Raw genomic sequence first — 19,420 nt, forward strand, 5'->3', positions numbered from 1 at the left:
TAGAAGCCAGAAAAGCTTTTACAGTACCTTGCCTCCCAGATGGAGATTTAATTATATTATCCCCTGGACTGTTTAGATGTTTCATAATGAATGGACTAAGGGAAGCAAGATTTACATTTTTCTTAAAAGCAGTTTTATAAACAGATCTCCTGATTTTAATGTAGCTTTATTTAAGCATCTGAACATCAATAAATCCAGAGTCCAGTTAACATTGTTCATGGTTTCAGCATATTTAGTATATATATATTTCATATCTTACATCTGATGAAGAGAGCCACACTGTGCCTTATTGCCCCAACATCCAGGGGATCACCACAAGCCAGGTGATAAGCCAGGTGATAAGCCAGGGCACTCCTGGCAGATTGTCAGGAATCACTCTGGAGCTGGATGGAGCTTCCCCCTCTGTACACATGGGAGGCCTCCAAACTTCTCATCCCCCAGCTTGCAGCACTGCACCTTGGAGCCAACCTGATGCAGAATGTTACAAGCAGGACCTGTAGGTCCAGGTGCCTCCTCTTCCTTCTGATGGAAAAACGAAAACCTTTGTGTCCTGGAGGCATCTTAACCACCCCACCTTAAGGACAAGATAATCAGTAACTGTTACACATTATCTACCTCTGCCAGCCCAGAAGGTGGAGGGGTTTTTTGACAAATACCACCAAACAGGTTGAACTTGTTTCAGTAAAGGCTGCTCTGTTTCAGGAAGTCAGAAGAGCTCAGTCCACAGAGGATTCTCATTCTCCCCCTTAACACTGAGGGAATGAAAAGGGAAGGAACAAACAAGAGGACAAGATTTCTTTTCCAGCACCAGGTTCAATCAGCTTTAGCCTCCTATTTAGGTCAAGAGGTGTAACAGGAACTGACAGCTGTTAAAGTGAGGGGAACAACAGAAGAGAGCAATCAAGCAGCTCTCTAGACTGCATCCATGAAAAACACTGGCAGAGCACTGAACAACTTAATTTAACAACTTAATTTTGGGGGAAGGCAGAATGGGGGACAAGAGGTGCAGAGGAAGCCCAAATTTCCTCTCCAGCCCCATGAGAGCCCCTGACACACTGGCCAGTTGTACATTTCTACTTGATATGCAACAAAATAACAGCAATTAAAAAGTAACTTGGAACTAAAAAGCCAGAAGCAACTCAATGCTTCTCAGAGAGTAGATTAGACAGTCCAACTGCTTTTTATCCAGATCTCCCACCTGCACTATAACCATCCATTTCAGAACAGGTTAAAGCTCTGGAACTGTGTCAGTGCCTCCAGGACATCAGCTGGAGAAGGATGCTGTGATCTACTCACCCAAACAAGTGACTTGAAACCATTACAGTAGTGCAATCTTAAAGGTTTGGTTCCTTCTCCAGGGGCAGAGAAGGTAGGGAGTGTGCAAAGGGGAAAGAAAATTAGTAAAAAAAAAAATTCTGCCTTCAAGCAGCTGCGAGATGTTTATCTCTCAAATCCTAATGCCAGCATCTAGATAAAATCAGCTGTCTGTGTCCTATCCCACCCCAGTCTGGGGACTCACTGACTGAATCTGAGTCCAGCTGTCACAGAGATGGAGGTTCAAGAGGTTTCCTTGTCTCTTGATCTTTGCTTGCAGGACACTGGAGTCCCTCAGCCCCTGACACATACAAGCCCTATTAGGAGCAATGCAGCAATCCCCACATTCATTTTCTCCTCCATTCAAAGGTCATTTCTTCTCACCAGCACCATCCACCTCACCCCAATTCCTGTTCAGAAGAACAGCAACACCTCTAATTCCCCCTGGGCCCTGCTCAGAGGCCAATTAATCTGTCTTCATCCTCATCCCAAGCCTCCCCCATCCTGCATCTGAGGCAAGAAGCTGACTCATTCAGAGTCATGTTTGTCAAGTACTCCTTGGCCAGTTTGATAGTGATTGGAGCGGAGAAAGGGGAGCATCTGGGTGAAAGGGGACTGAAATGGCCTTTTGCTTCCTTCTAGTTGATCAGAGGCTTTCCCCTTTTCTCAGGGGTTCAAGCTTGCTCTTTGTCTGCCCTCCAGAGGCGCTCTTTGACTTCCAAGGGCAGGGTGTTGAACAGGTCCTCCTCCACCACGAGCCCACTGCGTTTGAGCAGCGGGCACTCCCCCAGCTCCACGGGCAAGCACTCCAGGCGGTTCCCGCGCAGCTCGATCTGCGACAGGTTGGTCAGCTCTCCCACCCGCGAGGGCAGCGACTGCAGCACGTTGTTGCCCAGGTTCAAGGTTCTCAGCTTCCTGCACTGGAACAGCTCTGGTGGGAGACTCTCAATCTGAAACAAAAGAAATCAATCATAGGCAAAGTCACCAACAGACACAGGTGACTATCGAGCCAACACGAAGCTCCAAGGTTTACAGAGTCATTTTCAATCATCCACTTCTCCCTTGAGTGAGTTCCTGCTTTCTGAGCTTCCTGCTCTGGGTGCTCCCAGTGCTATGATTGTATGGATTCCTCTTTCAGACACTGCACTAGTTACAAGAGATCACCAGTGATGGTGGCTAAAGTGTTGGGAAATTTAGGTGACTAGAGACTGGAAAAATACAAAGCCGTGGCTAATTCCAAGTTTTGCACCTGCTAGATAGTGTGTCCTTGGGCCTAGCTGTAGTAGGATAACAAATAGTGAAAGAGACATGAGAAAAGAGAGATGTAACCCCTAAGGAATGAGGAAGAGTTCATGGTATAGTTTAACCAATAGATTGCTTGGCTTACAGAATATTCATAAGCTTATTATTTGCTGTATAAGTGTTTGATGCTTTCTTCAATAAATTGGACCTGTTGGACCTGTGATGAACCAGCTGGTGTCCTGGTCCCCTGCCTACAACACTAAAGCAGATGTTGTCTCCAGGATTAGAGGACCAGAAACCTGCTCACAGCTGGGCTACACTGTCAATGCTTTAATCGGTACTGGCTTCTTTCCATCCCAAATCCTTAATTCTGTCATTGGATCTTGGTTCCTTTCCTTTAAGACACCATTCTACAGTTGACATTACACTGAACAAAGACTGGATTTAATCAGGACTTCTAGTTGGGCTGTAATCTCTGTCCCCTTATATGGGTACAACCTCCTGGTCCTGAGGACCAGGAATCTTCTTCCATTCTTTCCGTAGGGCTGCAAAATGTTGCAAAGACTTTCTAGGCTCCAGGTCACAGGGATTTTTTACAGTGCCAAAAATAAAACAAGAACAAAGTCAGCAGCTGTTAGCTTTCCCAACACCACCTTCAGGTAACCATGAATAACTAATTTAGTAAGACTTATTTCTAGCAAATCGTTGTAATAGTCCTGTCTTCCCAAAGAATTTCTTCCTACGGCTAAGGTTTAGCAAACACTAGGCTAGAAACTAAATGCAGCAACTCAGGATCCTCCCCTTAATACAAAGTCTCAGCTTGGAGGCTATAGTTTGCCTTTAAAAGCAAACATGACTCCTCTAAACTCAAATTATGTAGCATATCATTTGTGCTAAATTAGCCTGCAATCCATTCTGAACGAGGAGCAATCTAAGAAAAAGCCAAGATGAAACCAGACCAATTAGAGACAATTCAATGCAGTCATTGTTACTGGTACTGGAGTGTTTTGCAAACAGCAACATATGATCACAGACTCTTGAAAATAATAGAGTTATTTGAGGGACAAGTATTGGTTTAGGAAGGAAGCAATGTGTTAGAACAGCCTGCTTTCCAGGACAGGACAGCAGTGCCAGCCAACTCCAGAAGTCTCTATTTACTAACACTGCTGAACTAGGAGAGGACATTTGAGATAATTCCTGGTCTTGGGAAGTGCCAGTCTACCAGTCCTTGTGTTTCTTGCTGTCACCATTTACCGGGAGTAACCAGGTTGTCAGTAATTCTGGCTTGCCCAGGTACCTAGCACTGGTTGGCTGTTCCATGGGGTCTTCACCACCTTTTGTTTCTGAAGCCACTGGAGCAAAGGCTGCTCTAGCTTTCCTGTTTCATGTTTTTTGGTTTTTTTTTCAGAGAGAAATGGGTGGTGCCACACTGTGCTGCAGGAAATGGAGCTGCCTCTAACTCCACTCATCCAAGAAATGCTCGAGGACACACTGCAGATTAACCCTTGGGAAGCTGTGCTAGGAAGGCTGCCAGAAGGCAAATGGTGCAGAATTATCTGAGTTCTAAACAGTAACATACCACAAAGTTTACCAGAGCTTCAGCCACCCACACAAACACATGCATAATCCTCCAGTGCCAGGAAACCCCAGTGAGCAGATGTTCAGCTGGAGCTGGTGAATGACTGCTCCTTGTCTGCTCCTACTCTGCAGAGGCACAAGCTCTTTCAGACACTAACCTCAACTTATGGCTGGAGTTTTAGGAGCCCTGTCTAATACTGAAATATACTAGAAATTAAATACTTGATTTGAGAGCACTTCTGTGAAAAGTCAAAGCTGTTCTGTGTCTCTCACAAGCAATCTGGCAGTGTTCAGCCAGCAACAGATCTTGCCAATAGTAGAAAGGACCTTGATGTATGACAGTGAAAACTAGCACTGCTCCAGACAATCCTGCTTGGTCCCAGAAGAAACCAGAAGCACTTCATTATCTGTCTGCAATTTGTACTAGTGTTAGAAGTTCTTTCAACTTAAGGTGATGATAAACTCAAAGGGAAAAAGTCTCCCAGGAATTTGCAGACAGAATGAATGAAAGCTTCAGCTTTGTCAGATATGGTAAATGAAGTCTCCTTAGTCTTAAAAAAAGAAACAAAGAACTAGACATGGGTATAGTTTACTTTAAGCAAATAAACACCCTCCAACACAAGCCAAGAAACATCTTATGGTAATCAGGCAGCAGAGCACACTTGGTCATCCACTCTTCTCTGTCCTGCACTTAGACTGAAACAAAAAGAACATGTTTACAAGACCAAACTATGGAGTACTCCCTGCAAATTCAAGGTACTCTTAAGGGAAGCTGTAAGCCAGACATGCATGCCCTACATGGCTGCTCCCACAGTATATGCACATGTCTGAAGTAGGCCGGTTTAAGAACATAGTTTTAGATTAAGACTACACTTCCTCAGATCTCCATTTTAAGCCCAAAATCGATGTCAATCTAGAGACTACATGCTTCCAACTGCAGAGAAACAACTGACCTCCAGGGTTTCTAAACAGCCTCCAATTGGCACTTGGAAGCAGCCTCACTGTTAAGAGAAGAAATGCAACAGGACAAGGACTCTTGGAAGACAGGCTTGCCCTGGAGCTATCTGCAATGTTTGGCCTTAGATAAACCCCTCAGAGAGATACAAAAGCAGTGCCAGTTGTATCCACAGACCATTGTAGCATGTTTAATCACACAGATAACAGAAGTGCCAGCACTATTTCCTCACACAGCAACTTGGCTCTTTGCTCACTTACCCTGTTGGCTGTCACAGCCAGATTCTGCAGGTTTTGAAGAAGTCCAACATCTGGTGGTATGAAAGTTAAGTTGTTGTGGCTGAGATCCAAGTACCGAAGCTTTCGGCAGTAGAAGAGCTGGGTGGGGATCTTTTCTATCTTGTTACGGTTCAGGTAAAGGCGCTCCAGGTTGGTCAGGTTGCCTATCTGCATGGGGATGTAGGCAATGTGGTTGTACCACAGTTTAAGGCAAGTGAGACGATGTAAGTGCTGGAAGCTGATGATTTCCTCAATAGTCTTTAGGTTGTTGTCCTTCAGGTCTATTTCCTGCAGATTGTGGAGGCTGAAGATTGAGTGAGGAATGCGTTCCAAGTCACACCGGATCAGCTCGAGCTCTGTCAGGTTGACCATCTTCTTAAGGCTGTTGAGGACAATAAGCTTGGTGCCCTCATTGTTGATGGAAAGCTTCTGAAGATGGACACCAACATCTGTCACCACCTGTGGCAGTTTGGTGAGGTTACTCTTCATCCTCAACACCTTCAGCCTCTTCAGCTCCCTCAGACCATCTATCACAATGTACCGGTTGTTTTCAGCGCTCAAATTCCCTGTCAGGTGAAGCTCCTCTAGTGTCTTCAGGCTATAAATCCAAAGAGGAATCTCCTTAATGTCTGTGAACTTGATGTGGAGAGATTTCAAATTCTCCCTCAAGAAGGCAAGGGCTGGGGCCTCAATTTTGGCAGCTGTGTGGTAGAGCCACAGTTCCTTAAGGCTGGTGAGCTGAGCAATGCTGGGGGGAATAGTGACATCAGGGATAAGCTCCAGCTTCAAGACCTCCAATTCGATGAGGTCAAAGACTGTGTCAGGAATGCCACTCAACATGAAAAGATGCAATTCCAGCTTATCCTGAGAGTTTTTGGTGATCCTCTGGCGTAGTTTCTCCAAAGTCCACTCATTGTTGAGGTTCAGCTGCCGCAATTTGTTCTCACTCACCTCTGACAGAAAGACAGCAAAGCGCTTGGAGTAGAGGGGGTCGTACTGATCGATCAGATGGAGCATAAAAGCAAAGTCATTTTTCACATCAGGAATGTCACTGTAACTGCTCTCCTCCCGGATGGACTCAAAGGAGTATTTCTTGAGTGACCGCCTCAACATCCACCACAGTGTGTACATGCAGATCAAACCATAGAAAATCACCAGACTGATGTAGAAAGAAGCCAAGATCTTGAAGAGAGTGGCCAAAGGATGAGCACAGCGGTACATCCTGTAGCCAGTCAAGCTCTCAATGTCCACTTTACAGTCTACATCAAACGTTATGTTGTTGACATAGTACACAGTATAGCAAATTATCAGAATGAACTTGATTACTTTGATTATGGTCTGTCTCATGTACAGGCGATAAACTATGTCTCCCTCTTCCACATGAGTACGGAACTTTTTCACTTTCTCAAAGAGTGCTTTGGCTTGCTCACCTTCCTTTTTGTCCAAGACACCAGTCTCAGACCTGTCCACAATCCCTTGCTCAATTCGAGACTTTGTTCTCTGCAGCATGGGAACAGTGGCTTCCACATCCTCACTGACCGTGGAGGATTTCTTGTCCATGGAGCCATTCATTTTTCCAAATGCTGGTTTGGTATCACTCTCTTCCACTACCGTCTCAGACAACGCTCTCGTTGTCCATGGAGAGTCAAAACACTTCAGCAAAATAGACACAAAATGCTCCAGCTTGGAGCTGGTCCTTGGGAACTTGAACCAGAAGTTGCTACAAGCCAGAAAGATGAGGGTATGTAGCAGCACCAGATAAGGAAAATACTTGGCAAACCAGTGCAGACGGTTCTCGTAACACACCGCATCCACGTAGTTGTACTGGTGCCGGTCCAGATCGTATCGGATCCCTGTAGGCCCTGAATCAGCCGAGGAAACAAGACTGGTGTTGTAGTAGGGACGCTCCGGGGCTGCCACTGTCCATCCCCTGACAGAGTCATTGCAAGAGTCTTTGGTAACCCATTTACAGGGCAAACAGATCATTTTGTCCTGGGTGACCTGCAGCGTCCCTCCGAACACGGCGATCATCAGCATCACGATGGAGATGTAGTCCGTGAACACGTCCCACCATGGCTTCAGGATGCGATAGGCTGGCTGGGTGTCAGCGAAGTAGCGCAGCTCGGTGACTGGAATCATGATTCACCTGGAAGCAAACCAGAAACAGCTCAGAGAGTTTTGTTCTGCTCTTCGAGAGGGCATGAGAAAACACATGTTAAGTGCTGGCATAGCAAAACTGGGATTAGCTGAGATGCAATTTCAAGTAACTGTGAGACAAATGAATGAGGCTGCCTGTGAGTCATTTGCTATAGCCCAGGCGGTGACATTTGTTCAGCCTTCCCTGACAGACAAATTGTCACAAAACCTCAGAACTGGTATTTATTGTTAGCAGTCTGTGGGGTAAGACACTCAAAGAAAGCTCACAGGGCAGACTTAACTCCCTTGACCAGACCAGTACTTGGAAATTTACTGTTCTATCCGGGGATTTTATTTCAGGGCTGAAGGAATTTGTCAGCACTGTTAGAAGTGATAAAATCTACACACAGACCATATTTATCATTGGTTTGTTACTGCTCTACACAAAATTCTGCATATGGCAGAAGGGGCAAAGAAAAAGATCTACATACAACACAGTTATGTTTCCTAGAACCACTTCATTGATGCAACTCATTATGACATTCATAAAACAAGCTGGAAAAGAGAAAAAACATTGCTCAACATCATGACTTTTCCAAGTAAGTAATTTTGGCTTCCTTCCTTTGTGTTAATTCTCCAAGGAAAGATTAGCTACTTGCCTTCTGAGAAATTCAGTACTGAAATGCTGTAGCAGCTGGGTTTTTGCCTTCCTTCAGAAACAGAGGAAGGGGAAAAAATACTTCGAAGAATTTGCTTCTCTGATCAACCTAGAGTTCATCCCAGCAGGGATTTAAGTGTCACAAAGGAAATCAAAAGGTTCTGGGAAGCACAGGCCTGATGGCAGTGCTTATTCTGTCCTTCAGACTTGCAGATAAAACTTTGAGCAGGCTCTTCAACAAGCCCCAAAGCCTCACTGATCCATGGATAATGGAGCTCACAAAATTCCCCTATTTGACAGGTAACACAGAAGGACATGGAGTCACTGTAACTCATTCTAATGACAGTGAAAAAGCAGTAACACCACAGCATCCTTCTAGCAGAGTTCAGGAGCAAGAAGACAAGCATTAGTCTTTCAGTGATTTTGAAGCCCACACAATTCAAGTATAAAGGAGAAAAAAAAATTCAAGCATGCTACCCCAAGCCATAAGATTTCATTTGTACAGACAGTCCAACAAGTCCTGGAGGGCCAAAAGCTCAATATCACTGATTGGGACAAAGCCTTCTGTGACAAGGCAGGGGTGCCCACACTGCTTGCTTTGGTAGAACTCAAGTTTTTATTTAAAATTAACTTCCACCACTGAACTGCAAAGAAAGCCATTCCTAACATGAACTCAGAAAGCACCACATTCCCTAGAGACACTAAATACAGAACTCTATTCTTTGGTTTGCTGTTTACAACAATAAGTGGTCAAATGACAGCTTTGGCTCAGTGCTGCTTGGGAAAGTTTCAAGCAATTACAGGTGGCAGATTGATAGATGAAAACTATTCCTGAAGTAAAGTTTTTCCTTCTGCCCATCCAGGTCCACCACTACATTAGTCCATCACAAAAGCCATACTGGGGAAATTCCACTTTCTTTTTGTGGGTAATTTTGAGAGGAAAAAGTGGTATTACCTGTTCTACAAATTCAGTAAAACAAGGAACAGCAAATCTATTAATGATCAACCAGCAAAATCACAAACAAGGGACGAAAACAGTGATGTAGAGCACTGTCAGAGGAAAAAAATGTCCTGTAGAACCCCAGAGAAGTGGCTGACACACCTCTGCAAGAAGGAACTGCACTAAACAGGGCAGGAGAAATGTGCATCCACAGGGGAGGGAGCAGCCAAAGCTTAACTTCTTCTGGAGAGCACCTGAGCAGCCAGAGGAGACTGACAAGGTTTTGAAAGCCTCCCTCCCAGCCCTGTGACTGCCTTGCTGCAAGCCCTAGGCAAAGCATTTCAGCTTCCTCCTTGGAATACATCTGCCCCAGGGAGAGGAGAGCCCACGTGCAAGGTACACTTAGGAAAAGCTGTCTGTGAGTACCACAGAAATAATAACTGCAGGATAAAGCAGAAACTCTCTCTACACACCAGAACACCTGAAATGAATCCAGCAGTTAAACAGCTATTCATGAAAGAACCTACTCCTTCTACTCCATATCAAGGGGAAAAAATATGTTTATCTCTTTCTTCTTGCCTTGATACTACTTGTCCTCAAAGGTCCTTCCTGCTTCCTCCCTTCTTGGTAGACAAACGTGTAGGCAATATCAGACCCTCCATAGTAACATTATGAAACTGGGGTGATCTCTTCTGGAACTGGGGTCTCATGATATTTGCAAACATGTGGGTTTACTCAATTTGTTCAATCCAGAAAATGCCTAATTCTTTCTCACAAGAAATTAACCTTTTACTCACTTTGATTTGTAGCTCAGGATATGTAGGAAGGAAACAAAAAAGAAATTAGCATAGCTGGCTCCCTAGTTCTGCTTACCAGTCACGTGGGGTAGGAAATCCCCCTTTACACCGTGCACTTACAAGACACCTAAAAAAAAATCATGAGCATCCCTTGAAACCTATTACAGTTCAGTGTCAGCAATTAACAGGGTGGAGCAGGAAACCTCCTGCCTTCCAGGAACAATGACAGGGGCACTAGGGGAAGAAAAGAACATTGACAGCAAATTCCCACTTCTGGCAGCAGTGGAGACCTCATTAATTCAAGTCCCAAAGAGGAACAATAAAACTAGGGGCCACCTTTGCAGGAGCTGGAATTTACTGTCTTATCTAACCTTATTCCCAGTATCTGCAATGAAAGGGAAAAGTACCCAGCAAAAACGTGAAAAAGTAGATGGAGAAAGTCACATCCCTCCTCACCAGATTCCCTATGCATACAATTCAGCTCTAACTCCTGATGGTTCTACATCAGGAGATCATCTTGTCATCAAATGTCATCTTTACTTTGTGAACTCCATCCTGTAATGATTTTAGAGCACGATTCTTGCTGCAACATTCTCCATGCTGGGTTAGAGCAGTTTTGCTGCTAAGGTGGATGACAACAGCAGACTACAAGTCACATTCTCAGGGCTCATCTCTGTCACTCGAGTCTCCCATGCACAGAAGGATTCTTCCCACAAGGACTTGGATTTCCACCACTCTACAGGGAGAAAACACGCAGGTAGCTGGAACACCAACTCCCCCAACATGGGCAGCAGAACAGAGGGATTTACATGGAGGGCATTACTCTGGCCTAGGACTGGGAACAATCCTTGCATGAAGAGAGCTGGCCAGAAATAAAGCTACCTTCCGTGTGACCAAGAGCAAACCAAGATCTCCAGGACCAGAACACTGGAGATTTCAAGCTTCTGCTCTTTTTAAGAGTCGGATTCCAGGATGGTATGTCAGGTGAAGAAGCTTTATTTGCCAAGTCACTTCCAGCACACAGCCTCACCAAGGGCTGAGCACAGAACACCTGAACTGAGTGAATGAGTTTATGGACAGGAACAGCTACAGAAAAGGAAGTTCAGTGTCAGGGCAGTGTTGGTGAAGAAGGGTCCAAGCTCTTTCATATTTACTTCAAATTGCAGAGCCTTCCAGTTGGAGCCCAGGACCAGGCAAATTTGCAAGTTTCCTCTGCCTCAGGAAGTCATCAATACTGAGATTCTGAGAGAGTGCTTAAGGACAAGTTGATTTTACTAAACTTGCATAAGCTGATACATGAAAACTTCTGTCCAAACTCCTCTCAACTTACCAGCCACATCTACCACACAGTCCCTGAGCAGTCCCCCACCCCTGCCCCCTCAGAAATGACTTTACATTGGAGGGTTTCAGCTACATCAAGTAACACTACTTGGAGCTTCTCTACATCCAGTAAAGAACCACCTCAGGTCAGTTTAGAACAGCAACATCTGAGATTGTTCAGTAAAAGATTTGTATGCTAAAGCCCCATTGTTACATAACAGGATCAATACAGCCAAGATAAATATGCTCCTGGAAATATTTACACATTCCATGTTTGGCTACTACAAACCTTTTCAGTGCCTGCAAATTCACCTGGATCCAGATTTGCATCCCAGCAGGGACCATCCCTGCCTCAGCCTGCTGGGCACAAACCTCCAGCCTCCCCACTACTGCTGAACAGGCTGTCCCAAGTGAAGGAACAGCAGTTCCAGACTTACATAACCAGCCTGCCAAACCTTCCCAGCCTCCAGCCAACCATAAGCATCACCAAGTGCTAATCCTATGTTTTACCAAACACACCTGGAGGAGAAAGATAATCACTCATGTTGGAATAACAGGGACATTCTGAACAAACCACACCTACACAGTAAAACCAGTCAGAAACAAGATTAAATGCATCTAGCTGACAGACATCATAAAAGCAGCAAGTGCCTTCTTAAAGGCTGACAGAGCTGAGAGCATGAATGCTTCCCACAAACCACAGGTACTAACAGAGTAACTATTCAGATTTTGACAATTCCTCTGTCCAAAACCATTTAATTTCAAAAACTGAAGATTCACCTATTGTCAACAGACACCTAGCTGAACAGTACTTCAAATTCCTGCCTGCAGCTGCTGGCCAGGACATCCAGCTCAGGACAGAGGGAACAGAAACAACATCACTGTTCTGTTTCACTGGCCAGTTTGTCAGCTTGACTCATCATTGCTGAATACTTTATCCAGCCTCCTCTTTCCTCCTTTCTGTTACTAACAAAGCTATTGGCCAGAAAGCACTTATATACACGACATCAAGACACACAACAATGCACAAACCCCCCTGATTTTAAGAAAATCCTCACATTTAGTCTCACAAAACAGTTCTGGGTAAGTAGACGTGGATGAATTTTTATGTTGAATCTGGCAACCCTTTGGTTTTGTGTATACGTATTTTTAATTACCAGTTGATTTCATTTTAAAATTGTGGACTACAAAGCACAAGTCAAACCCTGCTGACAGAATTTCTTACCTCTCAGAAGCCCAGAGAGAGGGAGTTGTTCAGGTGCTGACAGCATCAGAGGTAGACAGAGGAAATAAAAACCTTGATGCTTTCAAGACTACAGCCCTGATTATTAACGCGCTCCAACACGTTACAGTAAGTTTTCAACAGAGCAGAGCTTCCCTCCTCAGCAAGCTGCCACCTGAAATCCTAAAGAAGGGCATGACACAGAGCTCTTTGTTCAAAAATCAGGAAATGCAAGAGCTTACTGGGCAGAAATGGGACTGGGAATTTATGTTTCTCCTCCCCCATGTTTACTAGGTCCAGAATTAAGAGGGGGGGGAAAAAAGGGAGACTGAAAACAGAGCTGCTTTCAGGCACCCCTCAGAAAACCTTCCAAGCTCAAGAACAGCCACATGATCAACTGGAAAAGCCCAAGACATGAGATGGAACAACTGCAGTTGTTTTGTCCTTTGCTGCTTAGAACAAAACAGCAGTGAAGCCAGACACCAAAGCCCTAAATAACCATTATTCCTGCATCAGGCCCCTTATGCTTTTAAAAGATAAAACCCTCCTGTGGGACAAAACATCTTCTGAAGCAGAGAAATGAACAAGATCACTAGGTGATCTTTAAGGTCCTTTCCAACCCAAACCACTCTATGATTCCATGTCAAGTTAAAAGGGTCATTTATCATTTTGACAGGGTGGAACAGGCAGTGAACCCAACACTGAAAGCAGGCTAAGGTGGTTTTCACAGCGTTCAGCCCCACCCAAGCCACATGACATAGCACAATGAAGTGAATCCACTGCATCACATTGTCTTCATTGAAGTTCATTAAAAAGAATAATCCACCTACATTTGGAGTAGTATTTTATCATCTTCACACCTAGCCATTAACTGACTCTGTCAGATGCAAGACTGTCAGTCTCAAGCTTAGTGCAACAGCTCCTGTTTACCATCACAGCCACACGTGTCCTGACAAGCACAGGGAAGAACAGCTGCACCACCAGAACAATCCATGCTAGACTCAGCTTGGCCTGCCACATTTTCTTCCTCCTGACAGTGTTTTGCCCCAGCTGCACAGAACTGAGCACAGTCTGTAGTTCCCAGCATCACTGACACTTGGGGCAGGGACTGTGTGCTGGTGTTGTAAATTTAAGTCCATCAGATGACTTCCAACACTGATGTAAACCAGAGCAAAATGGCTGTGTCAGCTTATAAATTATGAATGCACATGGCCACAGGCTTCCTATCCAAAATTAATTTTCTCTTTGCCATAACAAAAATGCTTCAAGGACAGGGCATTGAACCTGTCTTGGAAAAGCATGACTGGCTGCCTCCAACAGGACACAATGAAGCAGTCCCTTGTGCTGCCTGATACAAGTGATTGAATTAATTCTGCTAGTAACCACTCAAGAAAACCAGACCAGCTCCAAGCAGCTCACCAGATGCAGGAGGGGCTCTTCAGCACTGAACTCCAGCACTGAGAGCTGGAGGAACCAGCTGCTCTCAGTTCTCTGTGGGAAGGGTAGACAGAGCAGAGCTTTGGCATAACTAACAGCAGATAAGAAGGCAACAATAAATTCCAAGTGAGTAAAAGCAAGGATAACTTAATTCATTGATGACAGACTGTCACAACATGCACAAATCCATGGGTGTTACCACAGTTATTTTCAAGCTCCAAGAGATGAGCCAGGCAGGATGAAAGACAACACAGACCAGAGCAATGCAAGACAATTAAGACATCAACATTAATATCTTGTCCCAGTCTGAGCAAAGAGGAGCAAGTACCTCTTCATACATTCCCTACTACAGGGCTTGCCCTCAGGGCCACCAGCTCCAAAACTGTGACTTCCAGCTCAGAACATTTTCTGACTGTATTAGTTAATAAAAAACAGACCACCTCACCCTGCATCATCAAGGCCTGATAAAACCAAAACCCTAAAAGAGAACCTGTTAACTAGACCAGCACACATCTTTACTGTGCACAGAAGCAGGCTGAAGCTCCAGGAGCAGCAGTCACTAGAGGAGCTTTGTGAATTGCCAAGGTAATTTTATAGCACATGTTAACAATGTTTGGTACACAAGGTGAGGGTAGCGCTGTTACTTCAGCAAGGGGGCCAGGACTGAATTCACCTTTTAGTTTCAAAAGCAGTTTCACAGCAGCAGGAAGGGCAGAGATAACCCAGCTATAGGAACTGGATTTCAAGTTGCAATACAAGACATGCACCACATCAGTTGTTTAAGAAAAAAGCTGCTTGGAAGCATTCAAGATACACTCTCCAAAGCATGTAGACTGCTGAATGCCCATTCAGTATTAGTGTGCAAAACCTAAACTGAGGCTGGGTTTGAAAACACTTGTAAAAATGCATAAAGGGAGACTCACCACACAGCAACTGAAGACTGAATTTTAACTGTTACCAAAACAATAAATGTGCACAGCCCCCCTCACTTTAATGAGCCCCACCCAGAAATCCTAATAAACCCTTCTCCAGCACCACTCACCAGATAGTGCACCTCTATTTTCTGAGATACCAGTTAAGCTCAGTTAAACACAAAAAGACTTGCTTCTGAAGTACTCTACTGAACAAAAACCTTCTTTACTATTTGGAAAAAGCACATGAAGGCTTCTAAAAAGCCTGCTCTAATCAAACAGCAATAATTTGATACATGTGACCTCCACTACTTGTTTTTTTTTTTTTTTTAAATAGCACAAGGGACCCCCAAACCACAGACCATCTCTCTTGACTGCCTGCAGCAGTGACTATAATGTAACCAGCTTCAGAAAGTCATCACTGAAAGGCTTCAGGCACTCACATCTCAAGCATGGCAACATTAGCTTTTAACACATGGCTTCTGGCATGCTTTAAGGAAATATTTATGCATGTTGACTTTGACCTACAAGAATTAAAAGAGTTTTCAAATACCACGACAAAGTTAAAAAAAGAAAAGGGTCAGCGAACTGCCAGAACACCAGATGAGCCTGAGGGGTTTCTTCTGTTCTGGAATGAACACAGTGCACACCCCTGCTCAGAACACAGCCAAGCTGGACAGAATTCCCCATCCTGAAGATGGGCACAGAACTCTGCAATGCCTTTAATCACTGTCCCAGTGCAGAACCAAGGAGGCTGGGAGATTCCTGCACCTGGTTTCTGTCATTGCCCAACTGACACCCACACAGGTGACAGGTGAGTGCGCTGGGAAAAGCTGCCTGGAGACGCCTCCACAGGAGGACCAACATCAGCCCACGGGAAATGGAAGGGCACCCACCAAACCAACAGCTCCTCCTGCTTCTGAGCTGCATTCCTTCCAGGCAGCAGTCACCAAAACATTTACCGGGCAGCCTCTGTATTTACTGTTAAGTGCAGTAACAAGTCAGGGTTTATGTGGCCAGGATTTAGTTTTATAGGTGACTATATACTGTTATATTCTACTTTTTATAAGGCTCGGTTCCTTTGTCATCTCCAAGCTAAGGGCACCCAGAATTTAATTAACACCACCACTCCACCTTTCCTCAATATCAATTATCTCATGCACTGAGCTTTGCATCTATGTTTAAGCAAGGTCTTTTTTTTTTTTTTTGGCTTGACCACTCAGAGCTGGCCCAGAGCCCTCACCTTGCAGCAGGGTTCTGCTATCTGCACGTCAGTTCTCTGTGCTGGAAGTGGCTGATATTCCTACTTGCTGGATCCCGAGCGAGTGCTGAAGCGCTGCACTCCCCACAAGCCATGGGAACAGTTTCCCTGAAATGAAACACAGATTTTCAGCAAAAAAGAGCAGATGAGTTCACAGAGGGACATATAAATGCTCAGCAAACGGTATCTAAGAAGCAACAAACAACTCAGAGGGTCACTGGGAGCCAGAAAGAGACATGCTGATACCTGGAAATATGGCAAGAACACTAGGAGCCAAGTAAAACTCAGCAGGAAGGAATTTCCAGCATCTGTGATTCTAACAGAAGTTACCAAAAAGCAGGTGTTGCAGACCAAGCCAAAAGAGATGCTGAATACTAATATCACAATTAAGTCTACACAAGTAGAGGAAGAATAACAAATCATTGTCAGATGGGGAAAGAGATGACTTTACTGCCTAATTTCTAGTCTAAAAAGCTTGATCCACTTTAAATGTAACTATCAGGTATCAGAAAACACAGATCACACTCCTAACCACTCCAGATCTAAGAAACTGCCCCCTTCACTCACAACACGGCTCTTCTTGAAGTGGAAGCAGTTTAGCACCATCAACAAAAATTACAACAGGGATGGGGTTTTTTTCCGTGCTTCCTGCATGTCAGCACGGGGCATGGGAAAACGGGCAAGGGAGCAGATCCTTAGAGGGATCTCTCCAGCATCCAGCCTCCCAGCCATATAGGAGAAGGCTGCAGAACATCGGAGAGCGTTGTGTTAACAACAGGGAGAAATGAGAAACAACAGACATCAGTGGGAGAAAGTCCAACCCTATAATGCTGAAGATGTCCGAGGCTTCATTCCTCTTGAGCCCAAAGTTACCATTCGGGCTGACAGATTTTGAAGCAACACCCTGCAAACCAAAGCTATTGCATTTTAGCCGTACCACAGTGCCGCAAAGGCAGCACCGGGAGGAGAGGACTCTCTGACCTTCTCCCCGCTCCAGGCAATGGGTACCAGCCTCAACCCCGCACACCTCGGCACCAGCCCCCGCCATTCCACCGCGGATTTCCGGACACATAAAAAAACATCTTCTGGGAGATATAAATAAACCCCACCACCCTTCCGTCCGCAGGTAAGGAACAGCGGCGTCCTCCCCTCGCCGGGGGGACACTGCGCACAGCCCGGCCCTGCCTCACCCCACAGACGGGGCGAGGACCCCGCTGCCCCGGGCGCTGTGGGAGCAGGGACGGCGGGACACGGAGGCTCCGAACCACTGCCCAATTACTCAGCAAATCCTTCCTGCTCGCCGCTTCCGAGCCCCCTCAGCCGCGCCCCCCCCCCCGACCCGGCGTCCCACCCCATCCCCTCCGGGACATCACCCCACAGGGGGACACGTCCCCACAGCCCGCCCGTGGCGTGAGGGGAGCGCGGCACACCCACCTGCCCGCCGCGGCCGTGCCGAGAACCCACCACACCCACCTGCCCGCGGCGCCCACCCTCCCTTACGCCGCTCCGGCGCCTTTTGTCCGCCCTGCCCGCAGCGGCCCCGCCCCGGATCTGACCTCACCCGGCCGGCGCTGCCACCATCGCCTCGTCCCGCCGCCATCTTGGGGGTGGGCATGGCGACGCGGGCGCGGCGCCATCTTTGTGCAGGGCGCGCTCCACAGGGGAGCGGGCGGGAACAGCGGGGGGAGTGAGGGCGGCGGCGCCATCTTGGTGCCGGGCAGCGCTCAAAATGGCGCCAGTCTTAAAGGAACAGAAAGCATTCAGCTGCTGAAAAGTTTGTAGTGCCTGAAAAAACTGATTCAGTGGTAGTTATTTTTTACTTGTCTGACTTAATGGAGAACACTGTGCTGCATAATTTCTTTTTAAATTAATAAAGGATGGTTCAAAGGCATTAGTTGTAATTTTATTAGTGTACAGCAGGCGGTTCTGAGTGGTTAAGTGCAGCCAATTTTAATTTGTCTACACCAGTGATGTGTGGAACAATAAAGTGCATCTGTGGCTTTCTAGGAATATTATAAGTCTTAGCAACTTCCTGTAGCCACCGGCACAGGACCTATACCAGAGGAGCTGGGATCCCAGTGCGAGCACATAGGGCTGTAGACTCTTATCAGCCCAGTCCAATAGCTATTTTTTTTTAATTCAACACTAGTTAAGAATTGTTCATGTCCCAATGCATTTGTTAAATTAAAATTACCTGAAGAAAACTAAGGTTTAAACTTTCCTTGAGTTTTATAGTAAAATGTACAAGGTCAGATGTGTCCTTTACATCACTGACCTCATCCAGAAATTTCTGCTGAATTTCAAGAGGGCATTAAGGTGAAGTTTCGTTATACTGTTGGATCAATATAATGTCCAAATCCTGACAGATAAGGTCTCCCTACTCCTCCCTGCCCACATCTTTTTCCTTGCAGAACCTTTTGCCCACATATCCACCCTGAACCAGTTCAACTCATGGACCTGACAGAAAATTGGCCACTTTTCTGCCAAATTGGCTTTTTTCTAATATGTCTAATCAAGCTAGTTCAGTTCAGGGGTAAACAACAACCAGGGAAGATACAAGGCCGGTGGAGGACAGGGCAAAGAAAGCACAGGAAAAAAAGCCACTGAGCCATTCGAAAGTTCCAGGTCTGACGTGAACATTCTACAGAACCAAATTTTCCTTCCATCTGTTTGTTTCAGTGTTTGATTTAAACAGAAATCTAGACAACTGAGTTTTCCTCTCCCTGCAGACATTCCCTCCTGCTTAATCACCTCAGGGATGCCTGAGGGGTGTCGCGTTGGGATTGGGAACCTTTGGCACAGCGGATGCAGCCGCTTCCTTTCCCCATGGCTCATTTTTTCCTGCTGTGAAACGGCGACAGAAATTATTCAGGAGACTTACAGGACCTGACTCACGGGTGCAGGTCAAGCCTTGTCACTAAAGGAAGAGGTAAGAGAAGGCAATTTTCTCTCAACACCTCACTGCAGCAGCTGTCAGCCCTCAAGCACTGAGGGAGAGCTCGGCTCCCACCCACAACCCAGGGCCGGGCAATGCTGCAGGATCGTGGCAGGAGGACCTTACACTTATCCCTTCCCTTCTCGAATAATATTAAGCCTGCAGGACGAAGTTTTTGAGAGGATTTTGACTTAGAAATTCATTTTCCAAAATGACAAAAGGCTTCACCCAAAGGGAAATTCCCTGCCATTGCCACGCTAAAGTATTTACATACCACAAAAAAATATGCCGCTATGGTTATGCCAGCATGAACTTCCACCTGAACACTAGCTGGGGTATTTCCCCAGGCAGCCGAACCCCTCAGAGCCCGCAGAGCTCTCAGAACGCTTTTCCCCGCCAGGGCTGCAGCTCCACTCCCGCCTTCCTGCGGCCTCAG

The 19,420-nt window shown here is 45.7% G+C and overlaps 1 protein-coding gene across 3 annotated transcripts; it reads right to left on the minus strand.

Moving 5' to 3' along the window:
• Positions 1–334: 334 nt before the first annotated feature.
• Positions 335–17,588, minus strand: LRRC8A (leucine rich repeat containing 8 VRAC subunit A). 3 transcript variants are annotated; one of them, XM_054284178.1, is made up of 4 exons: positions 17,523–17,588; positions 16,032–16,157; positions 5,350–7,513; positions 335–2,264 (listed from the first exon to the last, which is right to left on the minus strand). In XM_054284178.1, the coding sequence occupies exons 3-4, from the start codon at positions 7,504–7,506 to the stop codon at positions 1,989–1,991; spliced, it is 2,433 nt and encodes an 810-aa protein (XP_054140153.1). In that variant the 5' UTR covers positions 7,507–7,513; positions 16,032–16,157; positions 17,523–17,588; the 3' UTR covers positions 335–1,988. The 3 variants fall into 3 exon arrangements, with proteins under 3 accessions (XP_054140153.1, XP_054140152.1, XP_054140154.1); XM_054284177.1 differs by having other exon boundaries at positions 17,484–17,554; XM_054284179.1 differs by lacking the exon at positions 17,523–17,588 and adding an exon at positions 17,240–17,285.
• Between the last annotated feature and the right edge of the window lie 1,832 nt (positions 17,589–19,420).

The sequence above is a fragment of the Melozone crissalis genome, unplaced genomic scaffold (genome assembly GCF_028551555.1).
Source record: "Melozone crissalis strain CALT ecotype California unplaced genomic scaffold, PUWL_Pcris_2 ptg000041l_1, whole genome shotgun sequence".
NCBI classification, from domain to species: domain Eukaryota; kingdom Metazoa; phylum Chordata; class Aves; order Passeriformes; family Passerellidae; genus Melozone; species Melozone crissalis.

Excerpts from the sequence above, each read along its gene's own strand:
- LRRC8A (XM_054284178.1), bottom strand. The coding sequence starts at position 7,506 with ATGATTCCAGTCACCGAGCTGCGCTACTTCGCTGACACCCAGCCAGCC. Across the intron at positions 2,265-5,349 it reads TGGCTGTGACAGCCAACAGG|ATTGAGAGTCTCCCACCAGA; the intron begins GTAAGTGAGCAA and ends CTTTTGTTTCAG.